This window comes from Glycine max, chromosome 17 (genome assembly GCF_000004515.6).
Source record: "Glycine max cultivar Williams 82 chromosome 17, Glycine_max_v4.0, whole genome shotgun sequence".
Taxonomy (NCBI): domain Eukaryota; kingdom Viridiplantae; phylum Streptophyta; class Magnoliopsida; order Fabales; family Fabaceae; genus Glycine; species Glycine max.
This window is the reverse complement of record NC_038253.2, coordinates 10,940,831-10,960,660: the sequence shown is the minus strand read 5'-3', so window position 1 is coordinate 10,960,660 and position 19,830 is coordinate 10,940,831. Positions and strand designations below refer to the sequence as shown.

The 19,830-nt window shown below is 31.8% G+C and overlaps 4 protein-coding genes across 5 annotated transcripts; all 4 read right to left on the bottom strand.

Moving 5' to 3' along the window:
• Positions 1-4,258: 4,258 nt before the first annotated feature.
• LOC100793679 (ATP-dependent Clp protease proteolytic subunit-related protein 2, chloroplastic) lies at positions 4,259-8,953 on the bottom strand. 2 transcript variants are annotated; one of them, XM_003549843.4, is made up of 9 exons: positions 8,720-8,953; positions 8,584-8,627; positions 8,428-8,500; positions 6,290-6,410; positions 5,973-6,110; positions 5,741-5,857; positions 5,052-5,120; positions 4,860-4,955; positions 4,259-4,523 (listed from the first exon to the last, which is right to left on the bottom strand). In XM_003549843.4, exons 1-9 carry the CDS (start codon positions 8,779-8,781, stop codon positions 4,386-4,388), a joined length of 858 nt encoding a protein of 285 aa, XP_003549891.3. In that variant the 5' UTR covers positions 8,782-8,953; the 3' UTR covers positions 4,259-4,385. The 2 variants fall into 2 exon arrangements, with proteins under 2 accessions (XP_003549891.3, XP_006600819.3); XM_006600756.4 differs by having other exon boundaries at positions 4,877-4,955; positions 8,720-8,936.
• Positions 6,677-8,416, bottom strand: LOC121173833 (uncharacterized). Its single transcript, XM_041011200.1, has 2 exons — positions 7,252-8,416; positions 6,677-7,158 (listed from the first exon to the last, which is right to left on the bottom strand). The coding sequence occupies exons 1-2, from the start codon at positions 7,607-7,609 to the stop codon at positions 6,956-6,958; spliced, it is 561 nt and encodes a 186-aa protein (XP_040867134.1). The 5' UTR covers positions 7,610-8,416; the 3' UTR covers positions 6,677-6,955.
• An 846-nt stretch (positions 8,954-9,799) lies between the features above and the next one.
• On the bottom strand, positions 9,800-12,472 carry LOC100306019 (uncharacterized). Its single transcript, NM_001249428.2, is given in 4 exon segments — positions 9,800-9,923; positions 10,011-10,133; positions 11,225-11,406; positions 12,152-12,472. Coding segments are annotated over 4 exon segments (414 nt in total). The 5' UTR covers positions 12,224-12,472; the 3' UTR covers positions 9,800-9,886.
• A 1,658-nt stretch (positions 12,473-14,130) lies between these two features.
• LOC100786268 (uncharacterized) lies at positions 14,131-15,757 on the bottom strand. The gene is made up of 2 exons (XM_003550843.5): positions 15,152-15,757; positions 14,131-14,618 (listed from the first exon to the last, which is right to left on the bottom strand). The coding sequence occupies exons 1-2, from the start codon at positions 15,498-15,500 to the stop codon at positions 14,470-14,472; spliced, it is 498 nt and encodes a 165-aa protein (XP_003550891.1). The 5' UTR covers positions 15,501-15,757; the 3' UTR covers positions 14,131-14,469.
• Between the last annotated feature and the right edge of the window lie 4,073 nt (positions 15,758-19,830).

Sequence of the window (19,830 nt, the reverse complement as noted above, 5' to 3'; positions counted from 1 at the left end):
TGTTGGGGGCATAACATGTCAAAACTACTTGTGATGCAAGTTAATGATTTTCTCTATCTAATGAAATCCTTGTTTCCACCCACATCTACTAAGACACTCTATATTTGGTTTCCCACATAAAGAGCCTAATTTATTTATTTTTTTCTCCCAACTTTCTTTACAAAGATAAAAATAATAAATCGCATTAAGATCAGAAATGTATGAAATAGGCTAAACGAATGTCAATTTATTTCTAGCAATGATTTCATTTAGATATTCTTCCATAGTTCTTTAGAAAAATAACCATTTTTCAATGCATTATCCCTTAAACACTATATGAATAATCAACTCATAATAAATAGAGAAGTACAGAGAAAAGAGTAGTAAAAACAAAATTGTATTAAATAGATAATAGAAAGAGTTGCATTTCAAGAGTTTGCCTGCCAACAATGGGAGTTTAGCCTCTCACCATGAGAGACTTTACACTTTAGGGGCTAATGTGGATGGAAGAAGGGATTGGATGGCTAAAAGAAATAAGGGAGGAATGGCTAGAGAAAGAGGATTTCCCCTATTAGAGATGCTCAGGCTTTGGATATTTTCAAGCTCTCAGACTCGGTGTGTCTTCCCCTCCTGCTTCTTACTCCTTTTATAGGCCTAAAGTAGTTTACTTTTCACACTGACTTCGTGCTGAGCGCGCACTTCTGGGTTTAGGGAGAATGTCGGTTTAATCATGCGCTTAGCACGGTGTTCGTGCTAAGCGCGACCTTGGGCTTTCTCGTGGGCCTTCTTCATGCTAAGCGTGAGCTGGTCGCTAAGCGAACAGACGTGTTGAGCCGGTCTTATGCACTAAGAGAGCTGTCCAATTCTTTCAACTTTTCTTTAAGGTTTTTTCTTTTAGTTTCTGCATCAATTTTCCTCTAAAGCACTTAAAATCTTCTTCTTTTTACTTCTACTGATAAAAAATTGCAAAGATATTAATTTCTTCATTATTTCATTAAAAACAATAGTAAAGTGAAGAAATTGTAATCATTCTTAACCAAAAATAACTATTAAATTAACTCAAATTTCGCAATTATTAGATGACAACATAAGAGGTATTATCCGTTTTGGTACGTAGTGACTTCGTCATGATTTTGTCTTGAGAAGACGCTCGATGAGTTAGAGGAGGAGAATGTTTATGAAGTACCCTTGGCCTTAACTCTAAAGCAATATTGGGTTTTTGGTCTACTAGAACATCTTTCTCTATAGACACAACACAACTCATATATTCTCTTGTTATGAAATAGATCATGCAACAAACTTACATTTAAAAAAGAAAAAAGAAGAAGAAAAAAGGTAGTTGATGATTGTTGTGCATGCTTATTTTGTGCACTCATTTTACACAACAAATATATACTTTTTCCTTAATTATTGTTTAATTTTGTCCTAGTTAGTTAGAATTTAATGCTTTCTTAGATTCTACTTGTTATACATGAATTTTTAGCATTTATTAGCAGAGTGCTAGTCATAGAGAGAGAAAGAAGTTGCTAGAGAATAGAGCTTGCCTAACAAGGAGGTTCGTGCAAAGAAGGTCACGTTGCAGCTCAAGAATGAAAGAAGAGAGCTAGGTCATTTTGTAGAACTCACCTAGCAAGTGTAGCTTGACCAGCAAGCAGATCTCACTGGGTGGAAGAAATTAGACTTAATTTTTGGGATTTCTGAAAAACTCACTCAACGAATGGATCACGCCTAGCGGATCAAGCCTACAGAGTGGTGACTTTTGGAATTCACAAAGAGCTCACCCAGGGAGTTGTATTCTCCTATCGAGCAATGCTTTATGTGAACTGACAAGAAAAAAGCTCATGGCCCATCATAAAAAGGCACATTCTCTTAGGATCAGGGGCATCATTTTAGGGCTTTGAGAAGGGTGTAAACATGATTTCATTGACCTCTCTTCCATTTTTCTTCATTGTTCACCCATTTTTCCTTTTAATACTCATTTTGTAAAGTCTCTCATGACACTGAGAGGCTAACCTATCCATTATTGAGAGCTTGGATGCAAAAAAAATCTGTGATTTACTACTCATTTAATGTTATTTCAATGTTATTGCTTTCTTTTTGTGTTTATTGTTTTGTTTATGGCTTGATCATCCATGTGCATGTTTGTTATAGCGTGATTAATTGATTATCACTGGGAAATGTTTTTATACTAAGAACTGAAAAGGGATTCTAATTAACTCATATCTAGGGATAGAATGGTGTTGATTAGCCTTTTTATAAACCATTGCTCTTAATTAAACCATGTGGTTTAGCCTTCTAAGGGATTAAGAACGGAAAGTGATTTAGGCTTTTTCACATGAGGGAGTGCTAGAGTGGATTAGTTGATTAAGGTAATAGTTGACATTGCATTGAATGGTGAAAAATTCTTAACATTACATCAAGAGATCTTTTGGTAAGCCAAACACCTAACATTTCCACAAATTTTGCACTAAATCTTCTTTTGCCCTTAAAATGTTTGTGTTTTTGTCTCTTTGAACTTTGCCTTGTTTTTAATGTCCTTGTTTAGTATTGAACGTTAAATTTTTTCATTCCTATCTTAAAAATTAATCAAATTAAATTATACATTTCTTATAACATTTGGTTTTACACAAATTGTTTAGTACAACTTAGTCCATGTAGACACGACACTCGAACTTTCCGTTTATTTACTAATTGCATAATTTGGTCCACTTTCCAAATGATTACCAATAACTCATTTCCTATGTTTATTTGTCATGCATTTTAGTTCACAAACTTATTCATGTGCAAAAGCTAAACTGTTTCATATAAAATTTTAGCATATTTAGAATGACAATGCAAACCATAACTATGTTTCGAATCCATTGGTGGGATGATCTACATTAATAGAAGGAACTCGTAAGAGTTGGGAACATGTTTCCAAATATTCACCACTACCAAAAAAACATAACCCAAAAATAGAAGCTACAACAAGTTTCTATAAAATAGTTTTAGATCATCATCAAATCTCAATCTTTTTATGTATGTTAGTTTATTTACTTTTATGATAACTTTCTTAAAAGTCATATCAACAATGATGTATAGTTGAATGATAACTCAGAATATATATATATATATATATATATATATATATATATATATATATATATATATATATATATATATTCACCTGCCATATATCTTTACCATGGGCCAAATGTTAATTACCCAGAAAAATATTTTTAATATATTTTACACATTAACTAAAATTGATTAGAATTTACAAAATAATGAATCGTGCTCTTAATTTTTTTTAATGGCTGATCAAATATTTTAAAAAAATCCTTAAAGAAGCACAAGGTGTATCTCTATAGGATCCATCAAAAGTCACTGTGCCACACCACCCACTCCTCCCTGTCAACACCAGCTCACTCCACTCATCCCACACCTCCAAGATAGGAAAAGGAATTAAGAATTAGTTTGTTTAAATTTAAAAAAATCAACTTTAAAAATTAAATATTTTTTAAGAAACATAAAATTTGCTTCTTAAAATAAGCATAAAACTATTTTTTTAAACAAAAGCAATTTAGACAAATATACTAAAAATCAGAAAAATTGCTTAAAACAAGAAAAAACTGATAAACAAATAAATTTAAACAAATTATTATTAAACTATGCATTTATTTCAACAAATAAATTTAAACAAACTTATCCTAAATAACCATGAAGAAAGAGGTTCCTTCTCCCTTTGAGTCATTTTCAGGAATATTTTTTAATGAATTCCACCATACCATTTAAAAAAAAATCTCTTAAAACATCTTCTAATTCCTCACTTTCCACACCACAACACTACACCGGTTGTCACCCTTGTGCTCTTAATAAATCAGAAAAATTCATGTATTCTAAAAAGACTATTAGTTCAGTAAAAAAAAAAACTGTTAGCAGTAAGTGTTTACAAAATAAAATGTGGGGTAACATTTCTCATTTTTAATGCTATGACTAATATGATAATGCTCATTCATTATTCAATGGTACAAAACATTTTATTATTTGCTCTTCAAAGTTCAAACATGTAAGAACTTCTTAATAAAATGATTCTTCAATACAACTAAATAAATGATCCTTTTAATATGGAAATTCTGCCTCTCCGGTGCTCGGTAGATGATCACGTAAGATGGGATGGGACTAGGACTGGAAAGAGGGTGTTGAGCAACTATTTCGTCTTTATTAACCTTACTTTACTTACTTTACTGCTCTGAATAAGAATTGAAATTCATTCACTTCTAAACAAACAATCAATATCTAGCCAACAGGTTCTAACTATCCAAATATTATTATACAAACTCCAAAAATTGAAGAAGCAAATATTACATGAGAAACATTTTGATTCAGCCATATTAGTTACTATGTAATGCGTGTTCCAAATGTTTTTAACCAAGACCTGTGCCTGCCTCCTTGCGAGGTGCATCAGCCTTAATGCGGGGTGGCCTGACAATTCGGTCAATGAGACCATATTCAAGAGCTTCCTGTGCGTTGAAGCGTTTCATCCTGCTCAGGTCTTTGGTAATCTGAAGAGATGCATTAGAAATTAGCTTCGTAATCAATAAAACTTATGATCTCGAGCTGTGATATAAATACCGGGAAGGAAGGAATTAAGATACACAAGCAAAAAATGGACATGGATGTGAAATAGAAAAACTGAAAAAGAGACATAGAAATAAGTGTTGAAAGTCAAAGTTGAATTTGACTTCAACTACAAGGAAAAGCTAATGATTTTTTTTAAAGATGTTTTCTTCTTTCTTTGAAGTTGGTTAGTCAAGCAAATATACAATCATGAGATTCAAACCACAACAGAAGTCACAAACTCATTTATCTCCATGTATTTCATTGTTGGATGAACTGACCTTCTCAAGAGGCTGACCTGTTTTCTTAGACAACTCATTGAAAAGGTAATCTCTGATTCTAAGAAGTTCATTTGCTTCATTCTGAATGTCATCGGCCTGACAATTTTCATGATGTTAACCATCAAAGTAAAATCAATCCCATTCATACATCAGAGGTGATATTGATGTCCTTTAGACAGAAGACAGACATACCTGTCCACGAGCAGCTCCAGCTGGAGATGTAAGGGCAACTCTTGATAGAGGCATTGCAGAACGATTACTCTTAATACAGCAGAACAACATAAAAAGATTAATAGATCATCAGAACTATTTCATGAAACTAGAGAGGTCAACGGACTCAATACAATGAGCTAAAGGCACAAACTGCATAAAATCTATTCGACTTGGATGTTGCAACACAACAGAATGGAGCAAAAAAAGGAAGCTTAGGAATCAAAATTATGATGGAATTAATAGCTGAAAAAGTATTTCAATGTTCATTACAAGACTTATCAGTTTTTCAATTGTAACATACAGTACAATAATTGATATTACTGATGATATGGTCATTCATGAAAGACAAGGTTATGACATGCTCTTGCTGGCCACAGAAGAAGAGAAAGACACTTGATATATTTTTCTCTTTTGGGGATTGTATATAAGGATTTAATGTGTTGTTTCAAATGTATACGATGTCAAGCATAATTTTTAATCATACACAAATATATCATGTATGATATAGAGACAACTCTCCTGTAAAAAAAAAGGTCCTAAAGTCCATACAACATAGGACATGTTTGATTATATTAAGAATAGAAATCTCTAATCATATAAAGCCTTACTAGGATAGACTTGACTTCTATAGGTAATATTAATATTAATAGATAGTGATAATACAGTACCTTTTCTCCAGCTGCAAGGAGAAATGCTGCAAGACTATAAGCATAGCCAACACAGTGGGTGGCTACAGGACTTTGCAAGCTCTGCATGGTGTCATATATAGCCATGCTTGGTGTAAGCTGCAAAATTTGTAAGCTTAAACAAGTTAAAAACCATGACTAATTATCAACATGAAGCAAGGAATAAATGATTTAATTGATTTATCATTTAACACTAGAACCATAAGAGACTTACATCACCACCAGGACCATTGATGTACATATAAAGCTTCTTGGAGTTATCTATACTGTCAAGATACAGCATTGTTGCCAATATTTGGTTACTAAATTCTTCATCTATCTCTTGTCCAATGAAGATAACACGTTCTCGATACTGCACCAATAATGCACTAGTTTTTGTACTAATTAACTTTAAAAAAGAGATGAATACCTAAAGGAAACTTGAGGTTCACATGTGAATAATGATCTATACCTATGTGATACAAAGAAAACCAGCATCTGTTATGTGAGAAGTGGAAAATTAATAACATACACCAAGGTGTAATAACTTACAAGGGCATTCCATACATCAACCCATTGCCAAGTTCCTTCACCAGGTGTCCTATAGGGGACTTTAGGAGTCCCTATGGGCATCATTCGAATACGTGCCATTGATGGATTGTGGTTAGCATACCTGAAAACATGAGAAGCGTATAGTTTGCATCAGTTTGTTTCCAACAATATATAATATTTGTGACAAACACTTCTACAAAGTGTAACATAGTGTGCACTCCCAAGTAGTGTGTAAAACATGTTGCATTCATACTTTTACTAGGTCAAAGATTATTAAGAATGCTCTTTAAAATTCACATCTGTAAAACTGAAGATATATTGATAGAACACCTATTGATAAATTGAAGAACAGGATTATTAAATCACAGAATACAGTAGAATTTGTTGTCCCATAGTAAAAGGCTCCTATAGAGATGAGTTCAAATTTTCTATCCAAATTACCCAAAAAACACTCACCTACCCCCGTATTTACCTATTACACACCTATGTAATTGCTCCTAACTTTCTGCCCTTGACTGTCAACATGGCATTACTATTCAACATATTCTAATAATATACATAACTGCTAATGATAGTTATTATTATTTTAATATGGAATTGCTTTTACTTTCTGCTCATAACTACCCTAACTGTCTCCAAGGCTGAAAGTAGGAAGTTGGTTCTTCCTCATTCTTTAGCCACTTTAATAGCAATTAGTTCTCCATCTTCATTTAGGGCTTCATTATATCCCAAAATTAACAATCTTAATTGTTTCTCTGCACATGGACATAAGGGATGGAATTTTTCTCCACACCTGAAGCATAAACCCTTGCTTTTCATTTCTGTCAATCTTGGTGTGTTACATGGCGCAGGCCTCTGCTTTTCAAACCCTGCAACCAAGGCTGCCATAAATTTTCCCGAAGTCAAAGGTGCCTCAAATTCTCTCAATAAATTAAACCAATGGATTGTTGACTCTTCCATACTTGGTTTTTCCAATTTAATTTTGACAACCTCACTTGCTCTGAACTTCAAAATTGGTTTTAGCCTTTGTGGTCCATCCAATTGGGTCTTCTTTATCCTTCCACCTTTTTTACTGGCACACGATATTTCACCAAAACTGTGATGATAATCCAAATTAGACCCATTTCCGGAAGAATCTCTCTCATTGCAGTTAGAACTTTCATGTTCATCCTTTGGATGTTTGCCCAACACCTTCCTTAACAGCATCTCAGTCATGGAAATTTCCATACATCCTATCTTTTCTTCCATGCAAGCATCAATTTTAGCCTTCAACCCTTCAAATTTTTCCTCCAACAACATATGCTCAGTCACATTAGTCATGGTGAAATGATGAATTCAATTGCCACAGAACATCCACTTTAGAATCCGGCAAGAAGGACCAAAATGATAGAACACCAATTGTTAAATTGAAGAATAGCATTATTAAATCACACAAAATACATAGAATACAGCAGAATTTGCAGCCCTAGAGTCAGAGATGAGTTCTCTGTCCAAATTACCAAAAAAACAACACTCCTATCCCCCTATTACACACATATTTAATACATTGTAACTGCTCCTAACTCTCAGTTGCCATCATATATGATATCATGTTATGGCCACTATGAACTTGGTTGCTGTTTAAAATTACTCGCTAATCCAATAATAATAATACCAATAATTATAAGATAAGTAGGATTTGCTTCCAGAAGCAAGGAAAACTGTATTGGAGTGGAAGTGTCACATTTGCAGGTTCAGGGAATTAGAGCCTGTAAACCTACCAGGCTCATTAACAAAATACTATAGCAGAAATGGAGCACATCAACTGAGCAAAACATGACAAATACACAATTTACCTCGCATGAAAAAAAAAGAGTTACGAAGAGGAAAAAAAGAAGGAAATAGAGCTTATTCCTCTCATAAAAGATGTAAATCGCAAGCGTACAATTCTAGTTATTTAATCAATTACTCGCCAATACAAATGGAGGAATAAGAGTAGCAATTCAAATCCAAAATATCATAAACTCATGTTAGGAATAATCTAGCAAGGTTTAGCGCAGCGAAGAATGCACCAATTCTGAATAAGGCACACGCCAAAAAAAATAATCATATAACCGAAAAGAAAGGAAGATGAATTGGAAATAGGGAGTGAAGGTTACCGACAGTGAAGAGTGTTGTGAACTTTTCCATAAAATTCAGCGGTTACGTTAGGTCTTGCCGCTCGGAAAGAACCTAGAATTGAAAACGGTGAGCCAGCAAGCACAGAGACATAGAGAGATTGAAAAATAACAACAAAGAGAGGGAATGAGACACACTCGCAGCTTGAAGTTTCAATCCGGAATAGAGCTTTGTGGCAACACTGCAACGGCAAAAGAAAGAACACAGTAAGCATTAGTCAAATTAAAGAGTGAATTGTATAATTTTGAAGGAAAGAGAGAGAGAGATTGTAACCTAGAAGTAGGAGGAGGAGAAAAACGAGGTGCGGAACCGGTGGTGTAAGGTGCCACCGCCATGTTCAAGAAGTGAATAAGAGAGAGCGGATAGGGAACAAAAAACCAAAATCTGAAGAGTTACTTGCAAGAGAAATGAAGATGAATGAAGGAACATCAACCACAATGCCGTTTCGATCCTCCTTCTCCTAAGTTTTATACTCGTTCGAGTGTATTTCTTCAGGTAAATAAACATTTATTCTGAAATAAACATTTAATCTAAGTGACCAAGTGTGCTATTACTGATAAAAAGAAAAAAAAATATAAAATACCAAGTATTAAAAGTACTTAGTAACATTATTTTTTTTTACTTTTTATTTAATAAATTTTGTTAGCCTAAATTCCGAAAACTTGTTTTTACTTTCACAACCTTGTATTTTACTTCTCTTTACAATATTAAAAATATAAAGTATATTAATTTTCTTTTCCTCATTAGTGTCTTTGAATTATGAATTATTCCTTTGCAAAAGCTAATCAAAATGTTAAAAATATATTATTTAATTTTTTACATGAAAAATATATTATTTAATTTGTTTAATTTCTGTGTAATTTTAATATAAAAAAATTATATTGTCAATCAATCTAAAATCATTATCGATATAATAGATAAATATTATAATTAAAATTTCCGTCCCATTTGGGTAGGTTACACCTGAATTGACATCCCTACAAACACAATCACAAGGAGAGAAATTATAATTATATACTACTTAACTGTTTGAAATGTAAAAATTAAGATAACTAAATGGTTTTTAATTCCGCGTATTTACTAATGTCATCAAATGATCAAGATTAACACACAAAAGTTACCTGATATATTAAAAAAATAACTGTTTTTTTATAATAATCACGTGTTTTTAAATAACTTAAATTTAAGCGTACAGGTAAATTACAAGGTTAAGAATTTTGCAATTTGCCTTTGCTACAAGCAGCATGAATCAAACAGGCAAAAAACTGCTTTGAAATGTATTATACAGATACAGAACCACATATACTATTGTCCATGTCCAACAATGGAAACAAGCCAGCAACCCAAACCTAAATTTTGCACGTTAGTCCAAAATAGCATTGAATATGGGACGTAATTAGCTACCCTCAACCGCACACGGCTGCTGCACAAAACAAGCCATCAATCATCATGGTCATCCAAAGATGTGTAGATCATCCTGCACCAAAGAGCATTTGTAAGAATAATAGCTTAATGTAGCACTTCTTTTTAATGAATACTAGCCCTTTTTTTCTAGTCACCATACCAAAATAAGGATAGGAAAAGGATAAAAACAATATAGAAGAGTTTGAAAAGCCTTTGCTTCTTTTCCTTAGGGAGCAAGTTGAATATCTCTGTGACATCAACCAGATGTTTTCCTTGTCTGTACCTGATCAAATGGAATGAAATGTGTAGTTAGCAAGACCAAACTAAGCATATTCCAGTATATCAAGATATCAAGGATGACTAAAGCAAGAAAACATGTCATCCCCATTAATTTCCTCTAACTATAAGAAATCCTTAACTAAACAAAATGGCAGCTGGGACATACACCACACAGGCAAACGCTACTAGATGATGTCAGTGAGAAACTGATACTGAACTCTACAACTGGCAACTCCTGCTTTATTTGACAGACAAGGGACATCCAAGGTGCACAGACTGTGCCTAAAGAACTCCAGCAAGCACATCCAAGGGTCACTCTTGGCCCTAGTTACTAATTCAGATATCAAGTCTTTTCCTCAAGTAATGAGATTTGAGAACCAACAAGCACGTCTAAAAATGTGGCCTGCTTAGAAATTATATAATGAATGAAGCAAAACCCTGTTTACAACTATTGACTTCGTTTGTCTCATGCACCATGGGTATATTACTCCTTTGGCTGGTTTACAATATAAGGGACGCTAATGCTATTTTCGAGTTTGGTTCAGTTTGAGACTGAAACTGCACTAAATTAGCCTTCACTAATCCACAAAATTTAGAAATCAAACTAAGTTAATCTGAACCACTTGTCCCAATTTCATTCGGTTTATCAAATTCCTACAAAAACTAAACCAATTATAATGATCTTTTACAAGACATGAATTAAAGAAGATAATAACATATACTCCATATTTATACAGCTAGATGAGTGGTAGAAGTCTAGAAGATCAAGGAATTATTAGATTAGAAGTAAAAATAAGCAACTCCATGAAGCATAAACCAACCCGCATATTATTATATTATATCAATCAAGTTGCCTTGTCTTGTGCCATCAATAAGTTACTCTTTTCCTGGGTAGTCACACTACTACAATGCCAAAGAATGAAAAAATTCAAATTTCTAACTCAAGCTGCCATCCACTCTTAAAATAGTGTGCAGACATTGATTATTTCCGCAGTTCCACTTAAAGGTTTCTTAAAAACATAATATTCAGCAATCAGTATCTTTCATAAACAATAAAATTTCTCAGCTTATTTCTAAATTTGATAGAAAACTTACAATCTCACATTGTAGTAGAGGTAAGGAGCACAGATCAATGACATTATCCAATGCCCTGTTACAAGGTAGAAGCCGAATAGGACACCTACTATAATATATTCAGGCAATATCACTTTGTTTATTCGAGATGAGGAATCATATGGATTTATATAATCAAATTCTAGGTCTGCCAGGCACATTAACTGCAACAAGTGTTAAACAAAATCAGCTCAGATAAAAAAGATGACAGTGCACCAAACACAACCAAGTTCATTATAGACTCCTGGATAAAATATTAATGACAAGTCGCATTTTGGTGGTAATAACACTTAACAATCTTCAGAAGGCTCTGAAGCAGAAGCAGAAACAGAAAAATAACAGAACATGGACATAGAGACAGATGAAACTCCTAACTCCAAGAATATTCAATAGATCAACATGAAGACTTGAAAAGATAAAAGCATAACAAAATTAGGTCATTTTCAGTAAATAGACCTCTTTTCAAAACTATAATAAACATCAAATGTAATGTAACCTAATCATGATTATACTCATCCAATCTTAGAACTTCCATGTTTCATTAAAACTAAATGTTTATACATTTGTTGAGTACGAATCATAAGTGACACATGCATTCTGTCCATTGAAAACATTTTCTGAGGAAAAATACTTAAATGGGGCCCCTTCCCCCTAAAGCTTGTCTAAAATTTTTAGAAACTAGATGAGAACCCATAGACCCCTAATTTTCATCCCACGTGTCTTCCCTTGAAGTTGTTAAGTGTTTAATCAAAGTTGCATGTGAAACAATTAGACATATACCCAGTTAAATGCTTGAAATAAAGAACCAATCTTCAGATAATGGGGCGCTTTAAATAGCTTCTAAGTTGACTTTAACAAGAAATTTTAAAAAAAAAAACACAAGCAACAAGTTAGGGCTTGTAGACTGACCTGGTAAATGACGAGTACAATTAAGGCAATAAGAATGAAGAAGGAGATGAGCCACGCAAAGAGATCAGCCATGCTCTCTCTCTCTTCTCCGCTTTCTCTGATTTTCGATTTCAGTTGCAGCACAAAGCGTTCGAAACATGCGATGTGAATTGGGCACGGTGGTAGCTACAAAAACCTCGTGCGTAGGTGCACCACACGAGGAGGAGCACAGGAAAGAAACCTTGGAGGGTTTGGATTCCGCAGACAGACAGAGACACTCGGAGAAGCTAAGAATCTTGTGCCAACTTAACCATGGATTAAAGAAAGGGTCGTTACCAATCCACACAAGAAAAGAAAGGAATTAGTGAACCCTTTTTTAAAATGAAAAAATTAACTAAAATATACTCTCTCTCTCTCTCTTTTTACTGCAGCTAAAATATACTTTTATTCTTTATTTTAATTTTTAAAAAATTTTATTCTTTATCTTATTTTGAAGATTAAAATATTATTTTTTATTTTCTTTGAATTTTTCTATTTTGATCATTTATATCTTTAAATTTTTATTTTTATCTTTTATTTTCAAACTCAATAAATACTGTGTCTATTAAATAATAATGTGACATCAATTAAATTGTTTAATATTAATTAAAATATATTTTTTATTCTCTTTGAAAATATTTGAAATCTTTTCAGATTCTGAATCTACAATATCACTTTTTCCATCACTTACACATATATATAACTGATATGAAAAATCAATACACATATATTTGGATGTCCAAACTTTACTCTAAACAAAAAAATGCCATGTTTCAATTTTGTGGGAATAAAAAACATAGTAAAAATTATACAAAAATAAATTTTCAACATTATATATTTATGTTAAAAAGATTTATCTTGTTTTAATAACGATTAGAAAATCACTCTCAATATTGATCTTGTTGAAAGTTGAAACCTCTAGAGGAAACCAATTTGATAGCATGAAGCATAGCCCACAATACATCTCCTCATTTTAATAAATTCGGTTTTTTAAAAAATTTATATTTTGCATCCTCTAATTTTATGTATTTGAATCCCTAACTCTTGTCCGAAAATAAATAAAATGCACCTCCGTCTTAGATCCGCCATTGATTGCAACACTTTGTGAATCACGATCTTGTGTTTTAATTTAATGGGCTTAATCCATTAATATATAGTCATGGAGTGAAACTCAATTACAAAAACTATTCTGCATTTGATTTCTCCTGATATTGATATTTTTTGCGTTCTTGTTCTTTGCTGTTAATCCTTCATCTTTGATACTATTTTCATTATTTCTTAATCGAATATCCCCTCCCTTTAATTCAACTGGAATCATGATAAATTGATAATCATAAAACACAACTTTTCTAAAAGGATAATATTTTTATCATTTAATGACAATCATACATACACTTATCATTTTCCTTTATCAAATATATTTTAAATCCTAACTTGTTTCTAATAGAATCAAAATCATTGTTTAATTGATCAAATTAAAATATCTTTTTATTTGATCAAAATTCATTACTTGAACCAAACTAGATTGCATAGAATCATATTAAACATATGATATAAATTCTTTTATCTTGCCATAAAAGATAATCATTGTTTACCCATCACACTATTTAACCAAACATATTTCAATAAGTTATAAGTTCGAGAGTAATTAAATTTGATTTTTTAAGTAAAATCTTGAGTTTTAAGTGTATGCATAAAAAAATACAATTAGAAAAAAAATTTCACTAAAGATAATCAAGTAATTAAGTTCTTCGATAAATATCAATCATCAATAAAATTGATAGATATAAGGTAAGACAAAAAAAAAAATCATTTCTCTCTATCTTTCTAAAAAAATTCAATTCATGCAAATTTTTTCCTTGAGCTATGGATGAGATATTGAAAGAACTGTCACATGAAATTGCATAAAGTTTTCCAAAATAAAAAATAAAAAACAAACTCATTTGTTTCACAAGAACGTATAAAAAACATGCTTAACATTATTTGATTGAATTGTTTCATAAGAACGAATAAGAAATATGCTTAACATCATTTGATTGAATATATAATTAGCCCGACTCCTGGGTAAAGTCCAAGTAGCAAGGAGCCACATCAGGTGTCGTCAAATCTTTTTGTTGATGTGGACTCTAAAAAAAATAGTTAGTTATCCTTAAAAATGATGAGAAATGACCTTCTGATATCACTTGCCATGTTCATCAAACTGAGGGGCGTACACAACAAAAGGCAATCAGGCCAGACCGGATAAAAGCGTTGAAAGAGGGGCGTGTTGTTCATCAAACTGAGATTCATACGGTCCCAATCTAAAGCAGCAGTGGGACGAATACCATCCAAGGAAATGCAGAATCAATTGCCATATTCTTTTTCTCAAAGCAAGTAGCGCTTGGAGGCTTAGAGCATAGAAAAAAATTCCTTGACCCCAAGCTCACTAACTTATCATCTGCCTTCAAACCTGCACCACCTCATACAAAATATAACATTCATCATGAAAATAAAAAATAAAATGTTAAACATATTATGTTATTGATACATACTATTTATCCATAGTCATGCATTCAAGGCCGAAAAACTCGGTATCATATAAGTTGTCCGCCGATCGACACATGATTTTGATGATCTATATATCCAGTATCGATCACATGTAAACCCCCTCTTGAAGCTATAATGATTCTCTAGGAAATGTGGTTACAAGATGTCCATAATAATAATTAATGAGGAGTTAAAAGTGGGAACAACCGTTAAATTAGCCATAGGGGAGACCCGTGAATAAGAACCCTTAGATAGAGTTGAAAAGACAGATTATATTTGTCTAAAATGTTTTTGGGTTAGATATAGTAAATTTTATGTAAGACTTAATTATAACAACAGGTATAATTTATGAAATAATGAAGTTATTTGCAAAAAATGAGAAGGAAAAAAAAAAAAAGTGGTGCCATGCCCATGCTTGCATGTGAGTATGAAGATAAAAAGATTACTACTAATTACTTTCAAGGGTGAAGGAAGAGAAGTGAAGGTCGTAGCACTTGGGATCAGTGTTCTTCAAGAAGGGCCTCCTCTTCTCCTTCTCGTAGAACGCCAACGCAGCCTTTATCAAATCAGCGACGGTGTCCTCCGGCGACAACAGCACCTGTACGGCGCCCAAGCAGCTTTCGATGGTAACGTTCAGCAACAGCTTCGACGGCCGAAGGAAAGAGTCATTACTGCTTTGCAACGGAAGCTTAAGCGTCAGAGGAGCGGGTGCAAATCGACGAACGGAATGTTTCTCCGGCTGGAGTTTACGCGGCGGGTCCTTGCCGGAGAATTTTCTCCGATGACCCGGTGACGCTGAAGTCATGCTTATGAGGATGAGTATTTTCGTCGTTTTTGTCTCTTTTAATTCCTTGATAGTCTTTTTTAGGGATCACATGAGACGAGAGAATTGAAGGTTGTTGTAAAGAGTTTGAGAAGCAGAAAGTAAAGCTCAGCGAGAGAGATACGGTTGTAAGCAAGAAAGTACTAGTAAATACTTACGAACAGAACAAACGACCTAGGTTTGGTGGATTTGGATTAGAGTTTAGAGAAGCTTCTCTGAAAGTGCGCGAATTTTAACCTTTTGTTTGAGCAATTTCCTCGGACGGACGGTGGTGGATTAGGTTAGAGAGATTACTTTTGCATTTTGCATGAAAAATATATTACAATAATGATAATTTACATGGATATAAAGAGTGTTTGCATGAATGTTTATAAAACTTAAGATTTTAGAAGTATAAAATATTGAAGAATGCTGGTTATAATATATGACACTTTCTCTCTAATTTTTATTTGTTTATTCACAAAATTTTAATAGATTTAATTTTCTATTTAATATTTTTTTCTTCACATTTAAAAGTGGCTCGACCCACCATAAAATTTCATTTTTAATAAATTTCTCTTAATCACATATAGAGTGTTAAAGATTGTCATTGACCTTTCTCTAAAACATTTTAATATTTATCTTAAAATATAATAGAAGGAAAAAAGTTATTATTATTTTAAGAATAGTTAAAATTGTTATTTTAAAAAAAACAAATGATGATCCTAAGTTGAGTGGACCACTGAGCGCATGGATTATAATTAGAGATTTTAATTAGATTCAAGTCTTGAATATATAATTATGTAAAATATTTAAAAAAAAAGAATTTTATTGTTTATAACAATCTTATTTAATTTCAACAAGATTTCTTTCGTACAAAATATATTTGATTTAGAAAAGAAAAAACAAAAGTTGAGCTGGAGGGGCTTAAATGATTGATGAGAGAAACTTCTTGGAAATGGGTGTAAGGCTTTGTTTGGATTAATTCCTCTGAATTCACCGCAGTGAGTAAATAAGTGGTGAAAGTGAAAAGAGAGGGAGAGAACAACTCTTGGCAAAGAGAGAATGAAAAGAGGGGGAAAAAAGAATGCGAAGAAAAAGGAGAAACTTTGGGAAAAGGAAAGGAGAAGGATGACTCTTTCCAAAATGAGAGTGGGAATATTTTAAAAAATATATATTCGGAAGGTGCATTAAGAAAAAAAGAGTTTGCAAAAAGGAGCACTTGCTCAGCTGCTTTTCTTGTTATTTTCTTTTGAGACATTGGAATCCTACGCCTCTTTATTTGTTATTTCTCATTACATTCTAAATACTCATTTTCGAATGTAAAATTACATTTTAAAATAAACTTTTCAAGATATAATGAAAGATGTTTGATTCATTTGTAGGATTTCAGGAAATAAATATCTCTTTTCAAATACAATACAGTTGTATGTTCGATGCAGGGCTGGTTTTGTTTTGACATGTCCCTAGCCGCCTACTGGTGGGTATTGCTAGGTGTATCACTCATATTACTTGTGCGTGGTTGGTTTCTTCTTCCTTTTACCTTTAAATAATAACGTTTTTTATGTAATCATTGGTTTATTGTGTTGGTTTGTTCTCATTTTTTCATTTTTTCATTTTTGTGAGAGGAGGGATGCATTGTGACCGTTTTAGTCGAGACAATAGTGTTAAGGAGATACATCAGCAAGTGATGATTCTGGTGTGATTGTTATTGAAAGTACACCGAGTACTTTTTTTTTTTTTTTACGTATAAGTCTTTCGGATTAAAGAATCTGTAAGTATTATATAATTTACAAATTGTGAAATTTGTATGCGTTATACGGATTTAAAATTAAAAGAAATATTTATTGTTTTTTATTTTTTAAAATTATAAATATATTAATATGATTGTTATAAAAATTAATGTGTAAAAAATTATTTGTTTATTTGAAATGTAATTAATATTATTATTTTAAATATTTTTAAATAAGTGTAGTTTGATAATTAATTTGTAAGTATTTATTTTTATATTTTGGAAATGATATTAATTGTAAAATAATTTACACTTATAAGTTATGTATACTTTATTTGAGTCGTTGTGGTCTAAAATTGATTATTTTTTGTTTAATTTGATTATTTATTTTATTATTTTGGAGATGCTATTTGTTATAATTTGATGAATTAGAATTAAGTTCAATAATATAATTTATTTTAGTACATATGGTTAGGTTATAATTTTTTATGTATTATATGGTTACGAATTTTAAGTAGAAAAAGTTGATGTTATTGGTTTTTAATATATAGGATTATCAATTTTAAAGTTTTATATTATTAAATGCAGTAAAAAATATCTAGGATTTTGTGTGATAGTATATGTATGGTGCGGTTATGGGTCGTTTGTTTATAATTGAAATTTTTAAATATCTTGTTAAGATAGATAAAGATCAGTGGATATATAACAATATAATGTCTGAAGAAGTTGATGAATGAACAAAATGAAGATGAAGATGATGTGAAGTCAGAATATGTTGATTGTTCTGATGTGTTCAATATTTCTCATGTATTAATATGATTTTTTGTTGCTAAAGTAAGTGATTGAATGTTTGCTGAAGAGTAAAGATGTTTGGGTTGCATTGTAGATGTTTGCTACTAGTGATGATGTTTTGAATTGAGCTCGAGCTGTTGCTTATGAAATTGGTTTTGTGATAGTCATTATGATGTCAGACATAAACATTGGTGTGAGAGGAAGGATTTTATTTGTCTTGATTGATTGTGAAATGAGTGGTTAGTATAAATCCAGGAAGAAAGATTTCATAAAAGCGATAGGAAATGTTGGGTGTTCCTTTAAACTGCGTGGGAAATCAATGGTTGGTGGCTAAGGATGGATGGTGAACTTAATGTGTGGGAGTCATAATCATAAAATGACAAAGTCATTAGTGACATTCATACGCTGATTGATTGACTAAGGATGAAAAGATAATTATTATCGATATGACAAAGTCAATGGTGAAATCAAGAATTAATATATTTACAATTAAAAAACAACAACTATTTAAAAACATAATTCAAAATAATCTATTTTTATTTTAAAAAATAAAAAATAACTATTTTAAAACAAAATTCAAAATAATATATTTATAATTAATAAAAAATAACAACTATTTAAAAATAAGAATCTAAATGATATATTTATAAATAAAAAACATTAACTATTTAAAAACAAAAATAAAATTAATATATTTATAATTAAAAAACATTAACTAGTTAAATACAAAAATCAAATTAATATATTTATAATTAAAAAAAGAAAACATACGAATTAGGTAATCCTATGAGTTATACGGATTGATCAATCCGTATAACTCATATGGATAAATCAATTCGTATGTGTTATACAGATTAATCAATTCATATAACTCATACATATTACCAAATCTGTATATGTTATACGGATCCAAAACGCAACACAACCAACCAAACAAAACGTCAAATGCTTGCCTCGATTGCGGCAGAAATAGCACGACAGTGGTGGAGACGACTTGAACAGTGACAATGGAAGTTATGGTGGCGGTGCGACAAAGAACACAAAGAGATGGAGGAGGAAGAAGCTTGATTTGTGGTGTTGTACAGACACCGCTAGGGAGGCTGGTTTTTTAAATTTAAGTGAAGAACATTTTTGTCACTTCACTTAAATTCCTAGGTGCACAAGTAATGGTGTTGGGTGCACCTAGCAACAATCTCATGCTTTGTTGTCTCAGGCCACTTGTTTGTGACCTTTTATTTTATGTACATCGGTTGACCAAAAATCTCAATAGATTAATTAACTTTTTTTTAAGAGATATTAATTAACTTATAACTATACAAGATGGATAAAAAAAAAAGAGATTGTTTTTATTGTGAGATGGTCGAAATTTTGTGAATTTTGTTAAATGTAGGTGAACATAATTAAGATAATCTAACTAACTTAGTTGGTTAAATAATGTGTGTATTTTTAATTGTTGCATATAAAAAAAATATAGGTAAACATAATGTGTGTTTTCAACTTTTTCGTCTCTTTAATTGAATGCATCAATCATAGCATTTTCCTTTTGATTAGCATGCATTAGGATTTAGGATGCATTAAGTGAAGTTAAAAATATCTTAGGGCGTTTGGTAGGAAAAATAAACATGGGAAACCAAATTCTCAATCTAAAGTTTTCAGGAAACCATTTTTTTTTTATTTTTTACTGAACGCTCCCTTAAAATTTAGTTGTGATACAATATATTGATTTAAAGATTTTTTACATCTCTAATTAATTAAAATTTACTTTAAATATTTAAAAATCCATAAGTTTTAACTATTCAATTCATGATT